The following is a 20,554-nucleotide window of genomic DNA, read 5'->3' on the forward strand; positions in this document are numbered from 1 at the left end:
ACATTAAACTTCTCATTTTTACAGATTTATATTAAAAACTGTGTTTCGTGTGTGTGGTTCTTTTTTAGTTAGCTGTTGCTCTTCTTTTCCAGTGGAACACAAGGTTTCTGATGTTAATTGAAATAGGGGAGAGCGGGGTCAGTTGAGCCAGTTTTTTACTCAAGGTGCCTGAGATTAAGTGAGGGCCTGAGATTAATGTCTACAACTAATATATCTTCATATGCAGTATGTCATATGTATGTGGTGCTATCTGGTGGATCCAAAATAAACTGATTTCTGACTTTCCAATGAGGGCTGAGTTGAACCTTTAGAGAGGGGAAACATGGGGCCACAAGATACATTACAGAGAAGCTGTACGAGGTTTAAAGTTGAGGTGATTGAAGGTATTTCATGAGAATTTGTTAGCAATTATTAGGTATTAGGTATCCATGTAAGAAGCTCTGTAATTATCACACTACAATTACCATGATGATGGTCAGAGGACAACAACAGCTTTCACTGTTTCACTGTCATTAAAGGCTTCCACAATGTTACGGCCATTATGAGGTGGATTGCCGTCAGCAGCCATTTTAGGCTTGTTTGTGATTAGTTCTTAGGAGTCCTCTTGACAACCCTTCACAGATTTAGGAGCTGCTTTTAGTGGTAAAACACTTTGTGAAATACTCCTAAAATAAGGACTGGCTTACCCATTTTTGTTAACATAAGCCAAGGGGTCATATTCTCAAAATAATCTCAAGGCTAAGATTATGTCCTAACTTGTTTATTTAGGAGTAACTCTAAAAAATGTGGGGCTTTTCAGTCCTAATATGAGGACTCCTTACTTTTTAAGATAAGTGTAATTCACAAAGCATTTTAGGGCTAAAAGCAGGTTTCCTACTTTAAGTCACTAATGCCCCTTTTCAACCAAGACATTTTGAGGGCCGGTTTAGAGCCTGTGCCCAATCTTGAACCCGATCTTCCTTTTTTCGACAGACGAAGAACCGGCTCTCGGGCCGGATACCTGGTTCCAGATCGGCACCACTTCTTGCAAGCTTTAAAAAATGTTGTGATTTTAGAATTTGTTTATTTTATGGATGTTTTTTGGTCAAAATGAATAGCTTTTCTAAAGAGACATGTCTTCTTTAGTATGCTCAATCAATAGAGAAACACAGTTTGAGTTAGGTTTTTTAAAAATGTTTATTCACAGTTATGCACAATAATTAAACACGGTTCCTTTTAGAAAGTCAAAGAACTATTAACAATCCTGCGAGCAAACATAAACATGTACATGTCTGTTGTAAGGGCAGTTTTCATTGAGCACAGCTCCAGCTGCAGTCATTGATTCTGATGTTGCCTGGGGATTATCCAGACAAATGGGGATACTGGGATGTTGCTGTTGAACTTTTTCTGAAGTTATTTTCAATGATGTGAGCGCCACAAAATTACAGTAAATGTGCAAATATCATCAAAACCTAATGCATATTTAAATACCATGTTTTGGGGTTGAATTAAGCCGTGGTGAAAGAAGTAATCCTTTAAAACAATCCTAATGCCACATTGTAAAAGTACTTTATTACAAGGAAAGGTCCTGCATTTGAAATCTGATTTAAGTACAAACGTATTAGCATATAAAGGTATTCATTACGCAGAATGGTGCATTTCAGAATCATGAACTGTTTATAGTATTACTGGATATGTGTTCATCACTTTAATGCAGTTTGTAAAGGTGGAGGTGGAGATCTATTCTTTCATAATACATTATCATTTATTAGTTGATTTATATTTTGCATTAATATTGTGAATCTGAAAAGTCACTTAAGTTATCAGACAATGGAGCAAAATGTGTAATATTTCCCTCTGAGATGGAGTGGAGTAAAAATTTAAAGTAGCATGAAATGGAAATACTCAAGTAAGTACAAGTGTCTTAAAATTGTACTTAAGTACAGTACTTGAGTAAATGTATCTAGTTACTTTCCACTGGAACTGATTCTTTGAATAGTTTCAAATGCAACAACACGCATGTGTGTAGTTTAACAACACCGCCAATGCTTCTGTGTGACTCGTTCACACAACTGTTGTTTTATCTTTTTCTTACTGTACAGTGTTTTCTTTCATAGTGTCATTTTATTTGATTTTTTTACAATTCAATTCCAGCTTGATATAAGAGAATAGAAGAGCCTCATGCTTGCCCGCAGATACTGATGGATGTGGCACCCCCCTGTGGCTCCAGTAAGACCTTACTGGGTGTTATAAATTCCACCTCTTAGAAGGGAAACACCAGATTGTCTAACAATCTGTTTTACGGCCTGCCTTGATTTAGTTGTTTCTGTATCTTCCTTGGGTTGTGTTTTCCTCTCCCCCTCTGTGCTGATGGTCACAAAGGCAGCTCCGCTTTGTTCCCCAGACCTGCAGCGGCCTCGTGTAACCACTGGGTGGCAGCAGAAAGCCACTTTAAGTCCACCTTGGCTCACGGTGGCTGTGAAAGGGATGACATCACACACTGAAGGTACTGGAAAGCATCTCCTGTAATAAATCATCTCACACACACACACACACAGACACACATAATAAGATAGAGGGTACAGTCACATTTTTATTTTTATAGTCCACTGTGATAGAAACCACAGACAATAGGTGTGTGAGAAAGGATATATATATATGTATATATATATATATATAGAGAGAGAGAGAGAGAGAAAGAGAGATATGTATTTATGATACATTTATCATTCTATGATTATTCCTGTGTTGTATGCCAGGGCTTCCACAGCAACAGGAATAAGAGCCAAAGAGTGACACAACGATAATATAATATGTGATTGCACTGATTATTAACAGAATAGTGTGACACATTTAGAAAGGAGTGCCGTGATAAGGTTCCCTAGAAGAGGAGAGCCAAACAATAGGATAATATTGAGGGGAACATGTAGTGGACCTCCTATTCACTGATGGGGAACAGGGGATTTAACCCATCAGTGTCATGGTAACACAACAACAGGGCAACTTCGTACACACACACAAACACAAAAAAATGAAGAGGACAGACTTAAACATAATTTCTGTAACCAGAACTTAATAACGTGCGAGAAACAAATGTAATTAAGTTTTAGTTTCTTGAAGAAAAGAAAACACAAGCTGACTAAATGATGAGTCATTTTCATTTTCTCCCAAATGTTGCATTTATGATCATGATACTGAAACTCAAGTGGCCATTTGAACAAGATGTGAGTCAGCCTAAGTTCAAGGGAATATTAAAGCCTTCAAAGTGAGGGTAAACGGAGAGGGGCGACGTTCTGTGTGTTTTTATTTTACTGACATTTTTTCTTTTAAATTAAATCAATGTTTGGTTTTTCTATTATCTGTTTTAATCTGACACACAGTTTAGCATTGGGCCATGTATCCTCTATTATGATAGGGTGAAAGATGTTTGTTACTATGGCAACTCAAAAACAAATAAAGCATCAGAGGTCTGCAAATATGAGGAAATCTGAAAAGACTTTGTAGAGACATAAAGTTTTAAGGCTTTTTGCTTTAACGTTTCCTCCTGTAAAACTGCAAAAGTACTGACCCAAGGACACAACGCTGGACGCCATGAAAAGTATTGAATTGTTTTCATTCTTAAATGTTATTTAACAGCTTATTTTAACCTCTGAGAGAGATTTCTGTCATGTCTGGTGAGCAATGAGAGGAAGATGAGGCAGGTACCAGTACCATACCACACTGTATGTTATGTATTCGGTGATAAAATACTCTCTCTGGGGGTGTCAGGTGTCATTCATTGACTCATTTTATTTATTATTATTTGATAAATATTTGTTCCCAAGGTCAAGAATGTGTTCATGTACACTGTTTAATTTAATCTGAATATAGATACATAAACTGTATATAACGCCCTCTGGTGGCTGGCTGCAGTAAAGCTCTTAAGTCCCGCCCCCTCCACAGCGACTTCCTGGTTGATCCCATCAGGAAGTGCCAAAAACTGCAGTTCTCCAAGTGTCCACTAGTGTAGTTTGCACAATAGAGCAGTTTCTCATTGACCCCCATGTTAAACAGGCCGTTTTCACAGCATAATTAAACCTGTTTAAGGCCTGGGACAAAATAAATATTTTAGTCTGTATGTTTAGGTCATATCTCCATGACAACACTGAAGAGGGTTTAATTTTTTTGTACCAGGCTAGTTTTTATTTTCTTAGAGGTTAAAGTTTATGAATAATTAGGGGCGCGGCCTCTTGAGTGACAGCTAGCCTCTGGCCCTCACTTCTACTCGGAGGTATACGTCAGCCAGATGGAGGTCACATCAATGTCCTTTTTTGGTAAGAGGAAATGAGGCGGAGTGAAAGTCTGACAGGATGGCAACTCCCAGAGGCGAGAGAATTGACCCCGACAAGTATGCTATGTCCATTTTTTATACAGACTATGGATGTGATGTGCCAAACTAAAAACCCAAAGACTCTGTCAGTTTAGGTATTCTGATCACACTGATGTTTGTCCAAGTGTTCATTTTTCTGACCATGTTGCGTTTAAATTATTTATTTGCTGAGATGGACTCATGATTGGTCAGGTAGGTGTATGGACGGGACTACGCTGCTCACTACTGCACAGACTCTTGTTCTTTAATTACAACAGGGCGGCGCTTGTTACCAGGATATTTTGGCTTCTCTTTTGTGGGAGGAAGTGGAGCTACGTTGAACATCCTTATAGACAGACAGTGGTATTGAATATGAATGGTTCACACACGTGTGAAACTTTTCCACTGTCCCGAGTGCGAGGACCTGTTTGTGTGTTATTGTGTTGCAGGCAGCCAGTACATTTTACCTCATCCCAGAGGAATTTCCAAAGGATTCAGCAATCATGGTTCCGCTATTTGTTTATCATCGCGCCGCGTCACATTCCTCCGTCGCCCTAAGCAGCAACCAGAAGTTGGAAACTAGATAAGGGCACGTTTTTTTACACTGTGACTGCAGACTCACCGTGTCCCTTTGCTGCCTTGTCTGGGGAAAGCAGAGCATTCCTCAAATCTGCACTGCTGGACAGTCATTTTCTCTAGATGAGTTTGTTTTTTTTCCAATACTGTAACAAGTAGTTGGTCAAATGCCGGTGTCTGCATTGTGACATCCTTTTGGCATTTCCCCCATCACTTAACCCCTATGACGGCACAGATGCACATGTTTCAGCAGTGTTTTTTCCTGTTTCTGTAGGTGTCTCTTTCGGTCTCCTGCATTCCTGCTGGAGCTCTGATGTCAAATTCCATCAACATTTTCCAGATTTGAGTCGAACGGACGAAACAATCCTCCTCCTTCCTGTTTTGAATTGCCTTGTTTGGTTTTGTTCCGGCTGCTACTTCAGTTGGACTTCCATGGTAAAGAGTGTGAAATTATTAATTCTTTAACATACCTGAAAATATGACCCACAGAGAATTCACAGAAACTTCCAGACAAAATAGATTAATGAAGGGACTTTTTTCCTGCATGGAACACGTTGTTCTTGCTTATTGTCCTCATACATTCATACAGTATGTATACAGGAGAACAAATGAGAAGCAAAGTCTGCCTGATAAATGGTGTGGGTCATTTTAGCAGACGGCTAGATGAAAAAACACAGTAACATTAACTTAGAAACTAAGTAATCATATTAAAAGATTTAGATTCTGGCAGTGTTTAGATTGATAAGTAAGTATTCAATGAATATATATGTTTACAGGGAGGTTTGCTCTATTTAACTTGTAGCGTGTATGTTTTACTTTTATTCAAATGGAAGTTTTAAGAATGGGTCCTCTTTGGAAAGTGCATTTCATAAAAATATAATTTATAATTTAATTCTGCAAATATAATCAATCATTTAACAATTCATAATAATATCAGATAATGACTGATATAGTATATTAATATGAAGATCGGGGTGCAAAAATACAGGAGGTCTGAGACCCCTTGATTGACACTTGAGAGCCCCTGAAAGCCAACAGCAACATTTTGGGGGGGTCTCAAGAAATATCAATCCAAATCAATTTAAAAATAAAGTAAAATAATATAATATATAAAATATGTCTATAAGATATATATTAACTAATAGGGATACAGAAAAATATTGTCATGGAGTTTCCTCTTACAATGCTAAAGTGGTTGTGTTGTTGTGTGAGTGGCCTTGTTATCAATGATTTTAGCCTTGGTGATGTGTGTGCAAAGTGTGTATAGCCTAGATTGCCTTGGCTTGCATCCATTCAAATCCTGTATTAACACTGGAGCACTAGGTAGGTGGGGTCCCTGATTGTCACATTGTACTTGGAACACTGATAGAGATGATTAAACGACAAGATAAACGTTGGTAATAAGTCATTATATTAAAACGAAGTAGCGTGCATATGCAGCATAGCTAAAATAGAAATATACATTTCCTAAAACAGTCTCATTTGGTAACTATAATGTCCTGGCTGAGGTTTTAGAATACAAATAAAATAATTGTCTGTATTTTGAAATAACATGTCAGATGTGTTCTTTGCATCGGCTGTCTTTGTCCGAGTGCATCCTATTCCATCTTGTCCTGTTATCAGATGCACACATTTCATCACACTGGAGATCAAAATTAGAGAACAGGTTATTAATACTTGATTTATTCTGAATGTTGATTATCTGGCACCTGGTGACAATTTAATGAATTATTGGACACACCCTATTTATCTGGCAGCTCTCCTGGTTACTTGGCAAAATGGCGAGCTGCTCTAAGGTGACTGAAACCCTGAAAGAGCAGGTTGCCTAGATCAAGGCCAAAGGGATGACCCTCTCAACCATCAGAGAGAGGTTGAGCGTTCACAGTCTGTGATTTCAAGAATGTTGATACTTTAAAAGGACACAGATTTATTTAAGTCCCTCAAAACGGCCGGTCGTCCACGTAAAACAAGTGCACGAGAGGACAGGATTATGTGAAGACTCTCAATGGGGAATCAGTTCAACACTGCAGCTGGAGACACTCGCCAGTTCAGTGCTTAACAGGGTAAGGATCTGTCTCTGTACACAGTGTCTCATCATTTAAGACTTTTTGGACTGTAAACCTACTCTGCAGTGACCAAACCTCAAATCAGCAGAAAGAATCAAAAAGCTAGACTTGCCTTTGCTGAGGAGTATGTTGTGTGGACAGAGGAGAACTGTTCCAGAGTGACTTCAGTGACGACAGGACATTCAGTTTATTTGGGTCTGATAGAAACCTTATGTTGGGCGTAGGACTGGGGAAAGTCTGAACCCAAAGTGTGTGAAGAAGTCAGATATATTTGGAGGAGGGAGTGTCATGGTTTGGGGGATGTTTTCTGCAGCAGGAGTTGGGCCTCTTGTTCAGCTGACTGAGTCAGAATGGACCAAGATCAAACCAGAGCAGATGTGCAGAAGTCATTCAAAGCTGTGGTCTCTACACTTCCTGTTCATTTTTGAATCCTAGAGAAGAAAACTTTGTTGAAACCTTCTCTTCTGACACAATGGTTACCGTTCTCTCATTTTGCTCACAGTTTTTTTCACCAAATAAAAGTTTTTGTCGAAGTGTCTTGGTTATTTAAAAAAAAAAAAACATGCTAGGACAGCAGAGGTATAGGCACAGCGGATATTCTATCAAATTATGAACAATAAAAAATAACAGTATTTCAGAATAAATCAAGTATTTATAATTTGTTGTTTTGACCTCCAGTGTAGTTTCTTCTGACGTGACATACCTAAGAGTGTCTGCATAACATAATGTGACTGTGGTCGAATCCATGTTGTCTGTTATTGTCACTGGTAAGAGATATGCAGTGAACACTGACAGACGGCATAGGTGTGTGGGATTGTGTTTGTGTTTGTGTGTGTGTGTGTGTGTGTGTGGGGGGGGGGGGGGGGGGTTTACAGAAAGCTGATGTGGCAGGCGGCTGCATATCTCTTTACAGAGGTCAGATCATGTTACACAGTGAGATATTGTTTGTGTGACAGTATAGGGTTGTGTGGAACGCCCGTGCCCTGACCTCACCTTCCTGCGGGGAGATGCTGACAGCTCTCCTCGACTTCACCATCCTCACATCAGCCACGTTGCCCATGCAAGCCCTCCGTCTGTTTCTTCTACAACCGCTCATCTCTTCCTCTGCCGCCTCCAGCCTCATCCTGCATGCCACCAAACGCCCCTGGAGAAGAGAGAGAGACACACAAGGCATGCCATGGCCTCACATAACCTTGTGTCTTTGTCACAACTGACTGCTTATCATTTGAGTTGTTCTCATTCTGCATGACAGCCTGCTGCTTTAATATATAATTGTACAAGTCAAGAGAGCAAATTGTTGAACAGTTGATGAATCTGTATTACTAATACTGGATCTAATGGTGTTGCATTGGGATTAAACTGTTCAGGCTGTCCTCATTCACTGTGACAACATGTACTTAAAGAAATGCATGATAATTTGTATGTAAATCACATATTTATTACTGTAGATATTACGTCCGGAGCAGGGAAGGCACTCAAATGATGTTATATAAGAGCATCCTGGACAGAGAGGACAGATGGTTTGAAAGAGGAGTAAAAGAAGCCATCTATGCAAAAGTAGAGAAACCATCGCTAAACAGAAGAGGAGGTCTGAGACACCACTTATCTCCAATTTACAATGCTGCCCTTTCATCCCTTCAGGAGATTCAACAATCTAACCTCAAAGAACAACTGTTCACAAATGGCCCCGTGTGACTCCAACGACTGTCATTCAGACTCAATAGAGCACTAACGAAGTCGAACCAAACTTTCCACCAACGACTGTCATTCTAACGATGGTCATTGGCACTTGGAGCACAAAGGGTTCCTGTGACATCATCAGCCTTGTGAGAGGTTAAATACCTGGATCTTCACACCAGTTAGGGCGCACTCACAATGTCCGTCCATACCGTGCCCCGTCCTTTAGGGTACTTGCCCCCCCCTCCCTCTGTGTTAATGTACTAATGTATTTGTCAATATTCATTTCTTTAAGGTTCCATACATGGTTTATAAACAGTTATTGACTATGGACGATTCACTACAGCACAGTTCTAATCATATACACTGTTTTCATAGTTTCTATCCATGTAGAATAGGAAATATCAGTGTATAATGTGTATTCATAATAAACACTTTTTATGACAAAGGAACAAACAGCAATTGAAAGATGATGAAGACCATGAAAGGCAACGGAAAACTCAAGAAAGAAACATTCAAGCTCAACACGTTTGTGAACAGTTTTTAAACTGCTTATGAGTGATTTGTCTTAACTGGTGTTTAATAATTAGTTTTTACAGCAATACATAACTCTGGTCATTACAGACTTGTTGCCGGACAGGTGTGGAATTTCAACTTTTGTGTTTTGTTTTCGTTAGAGATTTCTTTGCTATGTGTTGGAATATTACTCATTAGCAGTCTTAGCCAAGTCTTAAAGGGCCAGTGCGTGGATTTAGTGGAGGTCTATTGGTGGAAATGTTATAAAATATTGACATTAGTGTGTAATCACCTGAAACTAAAACTGTTTGTTGTTGTTGTTATTGTTGTTGTTTTATAAGTGGTGATAGAAGCGTGGTGATTTAGTGACTAATTACAGTAGTGGGTATCACCGTAACTGTTCATCTGGTGTAACTAGGACTATAGTCTTTGTCTTTCTTATTATTGTTTCTCTTTTTTCTATCACCTCATTTGTTAGTTTTCTTTGGTACATTTTGTCTCACATTCTTTTTTCTTTTCCCTTTTCATCCTCACACATATCCACACACTGGAAGATTGAATCACATGCTCACATTCAACACAACTTTGACATCATACTTACATAACCACTGTTGATACTACGCGCAGATCCAACTGTTAATTGTCTCAGATCATTGGTTTTGTTCATCTTATCCTGTACGTCTAAATCAGTGGTGGAATGCAACTTAGTACATTGACTACTAGTACTGCACAATTCTGAGGTATTTGTTCTTTACTTGTATTGAGGATTTCCGTTTTATGCTACTGTATACTTATACTTCATTGCATTTTGGAAGCCAGTTTTGCACTTTTTACTCCCCGTATTCTGCACCAGATTATTAAAACTAAACAAAATGTAAATCAACTAACAATGAATGATTTCCAAACTGATTCCATCACCCATCAGTATATCAAGTAGTGTAAATTAGATCCACCTTTACAAGCTGCAACTTTACTGATGCTTAACCATGAATGGATTACTGATTATAATTCAGTGATATTATATATACTATTCTGAAACTGTATTTTTACAGCATGGTACTACTACAGAAGAGAAATATCTGAGTACTTCTTCCACAACTTTTCTTTCTTTGTATTTATTAGATTTTTTTGTATTTATTTAATTGGTATTTATTTGATCAGCACATCAATTTACATATCAAAGGGCATCAATGTAAATATGCTGGAAGTTTGCATAGTTGCATAATTTCATCCATAGTCAGGTAGAATTTAAAAACATACAGACAACACACTATGTAGAATTTTTACACGAAAATAAGTCCTAAATTGTCCAAATTACTTATAATGTGACTTATTGACACATTACTTCAAGTTTGGTATGTCACCCTTAGTAAAGGACATTCTTAGTAAAGGATTAATGTCTTGTGATAATCTAAGTGTAACTCTAAGGCCAAAATCACTCAGTACTAAATCTTATTCTAATCCAACTGAAATACACTGAATGCCAGTAGATAATAAAGGTGTCTGAGTCACTAAGTATGGTATGTTATTAGTCGACCCCTTCTCGGCCTGTTGGGGGCGCTGAAAGTACTGGATGTTAAGGTCACTGCTGGAATGCGAGGAGGGCAGGTGGAGTATGTGTGTGTTGTGTAACACTATTCTGAGGAATACACAGAGGTAGGAGGGGCCTTCATGATATCACCCGCAGGGGGGTATAAAGTAGATGTCCTGGCAAGAGCGTGAACACAAAGCACCTGTTGCTGCTCTCCAGCCTTAACACACACAAGTGTAAAGACTTTCTACAACTCCCGGAGTGTGTCAACTGACTGTTGCTGCTTTTACACATCAGAACATCAGACACAGGATGATGATGATGATGGCTTCCTTCAAGTGCAAGGCACTGACTTTATTCATCATCTGCATGGCTCTGCAAGAGGGTGAGTAACCTTACTTTGTATTCTTATATATGTCATATGTCTTTTAAATACTTTTGTAGATTTGTGTAGGTGAAATCAGTAAAAATAACAAAAAACACAATAATTTTATTTCACAATATCTTCCCTTTGGCTGTTCATGCATTGAATTATCAGTTCTTTTTTTGACTGTTTAGATAAAGGTTTTAGGGGTAGAGTTAGAGTTTTACAAATAAAAGCTTTCCCAAAATATTTAAAACAGCACGAACAATTCAATTCAATTCAATTCAAACAAGTTCAAACAATTCGAACAAGTTGTGCAAAAGACAAAGATGCTATTATGACAAAAACTGCAGCCTTTGACTCTCTGCCAGTCACCACAGAAAGTACAACACGAGCTGGGTTCAACCTTCCAGAGAGTATTTTACTTTGATAAGTAACCCAGCTTTTATTGAAAAGTAATCTTTGCTACCGCAGCATCATTGATACAGCCACTTCTTGCCGAATTGTTTGACTTGGATTAAGTTCCTTGATTTATAATATAATAAATATGTTCAAGCATTAATCACAATCTCATTTGTTTAACCGCACAAGTGGGTGTTAACCCGCCAAGTGGATTTCTTTGTGTTTACAAGTGATAGTCATGAAGTGCAAAGTCATACTGGAAAGGATTAGTTGGCACTTTTTAATCTCGGAATTCTCTTTGTTTTTCTAGGTTGTGGACTCCCTTTATCTGACCAGGCAGAGTTGCCAGCTCATGCGCCTCATCCACACCGTGTCAGGACCAAGCGCTGCTCCTGCAACAGCTGGGATGATAAAGAATGCATCTACTTCTGCCACCTAGATATAATCTGGGTCAACACGCCAAGGTGAGGCTGCAGAGCACTTAAGTCATACATTCAGAGAACTGCGTTTGTTACTAGACCCCAACTTTTAACCTCAAATACTGTATATAACAATAGCACTTAAGTACTATTTCAAAACTAATCCCAGATCCTTCATCCTCTCACCAACACGGTCCTAAAATGTTTTGTTTTTCTTTTCAGTAAACTCCTTCCTTATGGCCTAGGAAATCCCCTGTCTCGCCGCCGCCGCCGCCGTTCAGCTGGGCGTTGCGAATGCATCAACCCAACCGATAAAACCTGCTCCAGCTTCTGCCATAAAAGGTAAACGCCCTTCCCTCCCTCCTTCTATCTACCTAGACCTACAGCAAAGCAAGACCATCCCACCACGTACCCAGCGCTGGATGCTAGATAGTATCAAAGACGCTTCTGTAGCCTCTTCCAGTGTCGGCCATGTGTGACAAGCTAGAAGTATGTTGATGTAGAGGACGATTAGGAGCGAAGGCAAAGATGATTCAGTGTTTGATAATGTTACTACAGTACAGGGGTTGTAGTCATAGTACAGAGAATGGCTGGCATTTCCTTGTAGGCCTTGAAAGAATTCCTGAGGGTTAATTTGCAGTGACACTATTTTTGGAATGTTTAGATTTCTGCTTTTGCTAAAGGAACTGTGTTGCATCTTTGAGTTATTGCAGTCATGAAACCACCAGTAGGGATGAGTCACCGTCTCTAGATGTTATCCTAGTGGATGTTTTGGAAGGCATGCCCTCCATTCCTGCCCATAAGGCATATAAATATATATAAGCTGGGAATTTCAAGGAAATTGCTTAGTCGACCCTGAACTACTTTTGATTCAATAAACGTAACAATGCAAGACAAAATCCTCAGTTTGTTGAGGTTTTAATCCGTGGGGCAATTTCGAGGGTTATGTCCTTATTTTAATGCTTTTGTTTTATCCGTCCACAGTTCAGAGAATCCAAGGACTCATGTGGACCCGGTGGTAGAATCTGCAAGCACAAACAGCAACAAATTTCTGGCATCTTTCAGGTACATGAATACAGATTTAGAGATCAACCTTTGTGTCCATATGGTTCTGTGTTTGATGGTCATTTTAAAGACATACAAAGCTTACCTGTTTTCTTTTGTTCTTCGTGCAGATCTGTGGTCAAGTCCAACATTGCGATCGCAAATGGGATTCTGTCGTCAAACGAGAACCCCGGTGGAGTAAACAGGTTGATGAGCAGAACAAGTAGATAGAGGATTGAACGAACACCAGAAGCAGTTCTACCTCCATGGATTCAACCTCCATGGACCAGAGGCTCTTCAAGCTACCTTCAATGTCAGCGCCAGGGTTTTAAAACATGTCAAGTCTTATCAACTCTGGGGGTGTGGAGGTGGAAGGATGGAAGGCAAAAGAGACAGTGGATCAAGCATGTGATCAACAAAACTTGGTCTGAGGACTGGCAGCTCCCCGGGACAGAAGCCTACAGCAGGAACTATGCTGGATGGAGACGTTAAGAGTAATTTCTACAGATGCCAAGGAAGGATCCATTAAAGCCAAGACCGTAGAAACTGGTGCCCGGCCTTTTGTGAAACCACTTCAAGAAAGTTTACAATGGCTAATCGGTCACTGATCAGTGGTTCTTGATATGGACCAAGCATTCTGAATACACATCTGAATGGACAGTTTTAAATTCACAATTCACCTTTGCTGAGGATTATAGGATCATATATATTCCAGAGTCATATTAACTCTGTATTTAGTTGGGAATTGTTTGTCAATGTTTACTCTAAAGTCCTCCAAACTATACTGTCATTGCTGACCTTTGGTTCAGTTTAATATTCCTCTGTATCAGAGCTTGGATCTGTTCTCCTGCCTATTATTTCGGGCAAATAAGCAAATTACTTTCTAATGATCAGGCAGTACTTGAAGATGGCAGCTTGTTCGATCTTGGCACACATGGCCAAATGAAGGTCATCTCTTTTTGATTGATCACGCAAACAATTGGCATTAAACAAGGTCCATTGTAAGCTCCTCTACACACAGTCAACTTTTTGCTAGCATAACAAAGGTCTATTGTATTGGTTCAAGTGTTTATTGCATAGCTCCTGTTTAATGTTTTGATTGAAGATAAGCCAGAAGGCTTCAATGACGTGGAGCTTGCCAAAAAATGCAACAACTGTTTTTCTCCCCCCGACAACTGTTCACTTAATTCCTCTGTAATTAGTCACTAGGAAAAGATGACTTTCGACTTGTGTTATGCAATTCAGAAGCTGTTTATATGTGGCCTGCACTTTTTCTGTGACATGAATCCATTTACTCCATTTGTCCTGTTTGATTGTAGTCAACTCACAGACACATTGAAATATAAACCTTTACTGTAACTCAGAAAATGTTCATCCTCCAATATCTCAATGCTGTATAAAATGGATGGTTTACCAGCTTAGAAGTTTACTGTTGAATGATGAATTGTATATAGAACAATTATTTATTCTATAACTTATTCAGAGATGTATTTATATTTGTATGAATGATGCACTGAATTGCGGATGAGAAAATAAACATGCAAGAAATGATTCTGTGGCAGAATGATGATTTCATTATTTGACTGATATTTAGCTGCTGTGTTGCTCACTGGATCAACAGCTACAAATTGCATGTTCCAGCAAACACTTTGAAAACACTTATTCAACACTGAAATGACAGTTTGCACTAACATCATGAGTGTTAGATGGTTCACTTTTCTTTTTCTTTTTTTTTGGAGGATTTACTGAACTTTCTATGGACGTAAATACTAACAGTGAAATCAGCTCCCCCCTCTCTCTCACCCCATTTCCTGTCTGTCCTATGTAATAAAAGGCTTAAAAACTGCCAAAAAAAAGAAAAAACAGATTCAAATTTCTTTACAAGGCCCAAAACTTTTTTGTCAATGTATTGTGATAGCCAAACCTTTTTTCTTCTTTCATCTTGTATGAAACTGAAAATGAAGGATAGGAGCTTCTTGAACAGTCTATTGGAGACCAGTTGTTTCAAGAATACCATACTGAAATCAAATATTTTGTTATATTATCTTAAGTCTTCTATTATCTTCCTCTCTTCTATTATAATCTAGCGATGTAAAAAATAAAGTTATTTTCTGTCTTCTCAGGAGCTTGTGCGTAAAATTCTTTAAAATGTTGTTAGGTTTCATTTAATTCCCTGGTTTGATTACTTTTGCGAGTCTAAATGCATCTATATGATATTGTGGAAAAAAACAAAGTCCTCCACTATATTAGATTCACAGCTGTTTGGTCAAGTGAAAAACAAACCCTGGATAAATGTAGGACCGTGGTCCACCTTGGACTCTGGTGCCGTTTGTTTGTGTTCTGTAAAAGTAGGAATGGGATTTTAACATGAATTTAGAGCTAAACTGCTTTTAAACCCATCTGCTGATTGTGAACTGTTCAGGAAACAATTTTCCAAAAATAAATCTGTACAAGTGATGTAGCCTGTATTCACGTAAATCATTTGGTTATTCCTAAACGCAGGAAAGCTGATCAATGAGAATGTGAAGTGATCAATGTGTTGTACTTTTTTAAAATGGGTTGCTCAAGTAATCTGATGAGTTTGTACATGTGGTATAATAACCAAATACAATAGATGTACATCCTATTTCTCTGTACAACAGTATTCCTTTACGTCTGAGAAACAAATGTCAGACTAACGAACTGCCTATCAAAAATGATCAGAATGATCTAAAACCAGAGACAAAATGGAAATTAAGGTTAACATCCACCTAATGATCAGTTTAACTGGAGTGGATTGAGCAGTGCCCATCTACTGAAAAAAGCAATATCAGTTTAAATGTATGCTATATTAAGAATATTTGTATTGCTTTGGTCAAATATCCCTGTTTGATTGTTATCAATTAATTATTAATAACAATCTATTAAAATTACAATATGTATAAAATGTTTATATTGCCATGCTTGATGACCATAAGCTGTGATATAATCATAACATACCACGGCCTGCTGTGAGCTTAAATATCCTACTCCATGTAGTTTGGCAGTTACAGTCCATTAGAGAGAGCGTGCCATTGTGATCCCTTTGCAATACTGCTGTACAACACGGCTCTTTCCCCTCCTGTCTCTACTTGTTTGTCTGATAATACTAATAATCAGTTATTTCTTTGGGAGCCCAGGGGAATGTGAATGGTCGCAAAGACATGTCTACTGTATGTGATTGAAAATGTTTCAACTTGAGTGAAAAATGTTTGTGTATCCCGAGGCTTTGGAAAACTGCTTTGCAGAGGGAGAAGGCGCGAATGGAGGAAAATAAGAGAGAGATCACAGTCTGCTCTGTCTAACACTTCCTAAAGGAAATAAGTGGATGGGGAAGAATATCGCAGCATTGTTATGATCTCCAAAAGGCGTTTGACACTGTAAATCAAGGCATTCTTTTGATCAAGCTAAGACTCCTTGGCTTTAAGAATTCATTTTTACAGGGAGCCAGGTCTTACCTGGGGGGCAGGGAACAAGAGGTGGATGTAATCAGACATATATCTATATCATACCCACCAAAGCTTGGGTTCTCACAGGGGAGCATTTTAGATTCACTCTTCTTCTTGCTATGACAACGACATGAAGTCAGCCTGTGATTGCAATCAGTTCCTTTAAGGCCCCTACATATGCGCCGGGCGTTCCATTCATTCCCTATGGAGGAGGCGGTAACGCCCAATGTAGCGACAGCACCCAAGGTAGAGGTAGAAGTTCAAAACAGTTCAACCTTGACCAAGTTGCTGCTGACCTTTCAAAAGCGCAACCAGTGAGATAGAAGCTTTGAGAGTGACGTCTACGTTTCCTATGGGGTTCCCAAACTTTTCCATGCCAAGGCCCCCCAAACAGCATTAGCTCCTGGCCGGGGACCCCCTTTGCAAATCCACCGACAATGCTACAAAATAAATCACACATCAACTTTAAGAACGTTTTTGTTTGTTGGTAAAAGCAAATCCTCTCTGTTTGTGTGAAGTTTTTTAACACAAGCAATGTGGTAGGAAGCTAAAAAATGATGCCTTCAGGGCTCGCTGGGGAACAGTAGCTTGCTGTGTGAATGCAGCAGATCGTCTGACCAAATTCTCTTCTTTACGTCTGAAGAGGTCTGCGGCCCCCACTGTGAAAACCATTGTCCTAGGCAACCAGAGAGCGACATCAAGCCGGCTAGAAAGATGGAGGAAAAATGTATTGTTTGTGTGTACAAGTTTCTCAAACTATTTAACGTTTAATTAAAGTCGTATCACGATCTGGGAAGAAAACATAATGCTTGGAGGTTTATAAGCAGTCACACCAGGTTTGTGAATAGAGCCCAGCGCAAAAAGCTGATCATGTGAAGGCCCCTTTATGCGGATGAGTCAGCTCTCCTGGTCTCTCATCATGACAAATAATGAAATGATCCAGTGGTCAAATCCTCCCAAATGTTCAGATTCAAACTTCCTTTGCTTTCTGTCTCAACACACCTTTAAAGTGACTTAACAGTGCCCTTAAAGGCTATTTATCTGGTGTGTCAACAAAGGGTGCAACCTTGTTTTATGAATGCAAAAGTCTGTCTCTGAGAGAATGACTGATTGATCGAGTTACAGTTGTTGGTTGTAGTGAGTGACGACGGTGGTGGAGTTGCAGCTTCCTCGTTGGCGGTTGCTCTTTCAAAATGAATCGACTCCCACAGTCAGCTGGTAGAAAGGAAAAAATCATCTTAAAGTGGATGATTCATCTGAAAGTAGTGGAAACAAACGATGCCAGTAGAACCTAAGTCTAAGATTTAGCGATGGGAGCAAAAAGAAGTAAACAGTACAGTTTTATAGTTTGGTGGTAAATGTATTGTGCAGGTTTCAGTTTGTCCATGAATATGCTGCAGTTCCTCAAGACCAACTGTGGCTGTGGGCATGTTTATGTCATGGGGTGAAACTTAGGTCAGGTCTGTTTAACAAAATAACATTAATTACACAATAACTCTTTAGATGGGTAATCCAGAACAATAAATTGTTGAAAATAGCCCAACCATTATAATGTTGAATGTGTCAAATTAAAGCAGTCCTACTTCTTCCTTGATTCTCAAGTAACTGCAGGTGCACAGCTATTGTAAACAGTTAGCTATAACAAAGTAATAGACATGACAAATCATTTACAAATCGAAATGCCTTTCTTTCAAAAACATTTGCTATTCCACTCCTTTTGGCCTCGCTTGCCACTGGTCAAACTTTATAAGACAAAACTGCCAATAACACATTAATGTTGACATTATAATTGCTCATTGCTGATGCATGTTGCAGCTGAAAAGACCAGAGTATGAAATATAAAATGTGTTGAAAGACACATTTATGGATTTTCATGTGGTTAAATATGAAAAGCATCTTGCCAAAAGAAAGTGCTGCTACAGCTATGTTACAGTCATTCCCTGGCTGCACTGACAGTGCAGAGATGCAGAGAGCACAATTGCTGAAGACCTGGAAACACTGACCAATCAGAGCAGACTGGGCTTTTTCAGGAGGGGGTCTTAAAGAGACAGGCGGTAAAACGGAGCGTTTCAGACAAAAGGTGAATACAGGAATATTCAGACAGACTGTAAAAGGAAAATAATGTGTTTTTTAACATAAAAGCATGTAAACATGTTCTAGTAGCAAACCAAAATACAAATATGAATCTCAAAATAGCAGAGTATGACCCCTTCAAAACCAAGGGGTTGTAGGTATAAGACAATATAAATGAATTAGATTAAAATTGAATACAAAAAGATTGAATGGTCATAACCACCTCTTGCATGTTGCTCTCTATAAAACACATGACACTCAAATTAACAGGTGTCTACCTCGAACAGAACAGGCACACTGTGAACCTGCTGAATTGAAGTGTGTTGTTACTACACACAGCATTTCTTTGTCCGTAATGTAACGTACGCTGGTTATCTCTCCACGGTGTTGAGTCTGTCCCCTCGTCGCTCCATACACTGATGTTTACTTTAGATAGGCCGTTCTGCAAGAGGGACGTGAGCTCAGAGTGTTTATTATAGAGGATGTTGGAGACTTCCAATTATCTACAGGACATCCCGGGTTACAGTTCAAGTGTTTAAGGAATGACAGATAACAACAAGTGGGGCATTAGGACCATTCAAAGTCAACCACAGGTCAATACGATGATTTTGTATTTCATGTGCAGTGAAACTGTGTTTTGTGTGGGACAAGAAGTGGAAATATTGGATGCAAAACCAACTAGTCCATGCGGTGATAATATGCACCTGTGTCTCCATTACTTAATGTAGTGACATCCTAGTTATTTACCCTGACGTCATTAAGAACTCTCAGACCCCCTAGTGTGCACTACAGAGTGAATAGCTGACTAATGAAAACAGGATGCTTTTTCTGCATTCCTCATGAATTCCTTGAGCACAGGAGAGAACGGGGAAAGGAAGAGAAACAAAGGAAAAACCGGAGCATGTCTGCTGTTTGCGCAGGGAACTGATATGGGCTGGATGGGGGATTGAGATTGCAACCTTAATCACGCTGTTGTCATAACACTAGTTGCATTGTTTTGCTTTGTTTTAGTCATTACTCCACGTTGTTAACCACATTTTTGTTCTCCCCGACATGCCGGCTGATAGTAAATCATGATCGTATGATTGTAATTGTTTGTGAAAGTTTGACTGGGCTCCTGCTAGCTGTTTTTGCGTATACATTTAGGGTCAGGGCAAAGCAATGAAATAACTTTACTTGTGCGGCGTATACTGAACTGGGGAGGGGGTTTAATCTTATATTTTATAAATTATATTTGATCAGGTAGTCTCAAAAACAATTGTAAAATCATTGAACATGATTTTTTTTTTTAAACCCATCAGATAATGAAGCTGTTATGTAAAGTGCAGTTTGTAGTCCATTCCATTTAATTCTTCATTTTCATTCATTTCTGTGAATTTCTAAAGTTGAATGAGAGCAGAGATTTGAGGTAGTTTGACAGCTTTAAGCTTTATTGATTTTGAGTTGCTGGCTCAAATCCCAATATGGAGTGTGGACTGGTAGGTGGAGAGGTGCTCAACATGGTTGACCCCTGTGCAACCCCGCTGAAGTGCATGTATGTGCTGTGTGTATAAAGACAAATTTGCGAAAGATACATTTCAACTGCCAACCTTGTGGATTGTGTGGATTAAAAGTTATTTCATTTAAGGAAGTACATCCAACTTTGTGACGGAGAGCAGCACTGCATACAACATTATGGAAATTGCAAAGCACTGTCCTTAGCATCATAAATCTGGCTCACCAGACAAAAGAAAAACAAAAAGCTGAGCTTGAATTATAATAAAGGCCAACTTTGAATGCCAAATAACTTTTTTAAAATATTTTTTTAATTAAATTCTTCAGGGAAATGCTGAAATATGAATGTGAGACATTCAAAACTAGTAAAGGGGGGTCAGATCACTGGCATCTGGATGAATTGTTAGAACTTGTGCTACTGCAAATAAAACAAAAAGTATATTAAGATATTGGTCATGACATTGTCTGTACACAATAATTTGGATTTTCACTTGCTGTTGTGCACTTCCAGTCCAAACTGGCTGCGATTACAGTAAAAGCCGGCATTGCTTCACATTCTTCCTCTTCCTGGTTTTGTTCGCAGGGACCAGAGCGGCTT

At 39.0% G+C, this 20,554-nt stretch overlaps 1 protein-coding gene across 1 annotated transcript in view; it reads left to right on the top strand.

Annotated features, from left to right (window-relative positions):
- Positions 1-11,011: 11,011 nt before the first annotated feature.
- edn2 (endothelin 2) overlaps positions 11,012-20,554 on the top strand; it is a gene marked incomplete at both ends in the record, with an annotated part of 34,566 nt that continues 25,023 nt past the window's right edge. The window contains 5 exons of the mRNA XM_083925999.1: positions 11,012-11,078; positions 11,770-11,923; positions 12,101-12,220; positions 12,863-12,943; positions 13,054-13,128. Of these exons, the coding sequence (XP_083782125.1) occupies positions 11,012-11,078; positions 11,770-11,923; positions 12,101-12,220; positions 12,863-12,943; positions 13,054-13,128 (497 nt within the window). The remainder of the gene's footprint in view (positions 11,079-11,769; positions 11,924-12,100; positions 12,221-12,862; positions 12,944-13,053; positions 13,129-20,554) is intronic.

Source organism: Echiichthys vipera, assembly GCF_963691815.1.
Source record: "Echiichthys vipera genome assembly, chromosome: 13".
Taxonomy (NCBI): domain Eukaryota; kingdom Metazoa; phylum Chordata; class Actinopteri; order Perciformes; family Trachinidae; genus Echiichthys; species Echiichthys vipera.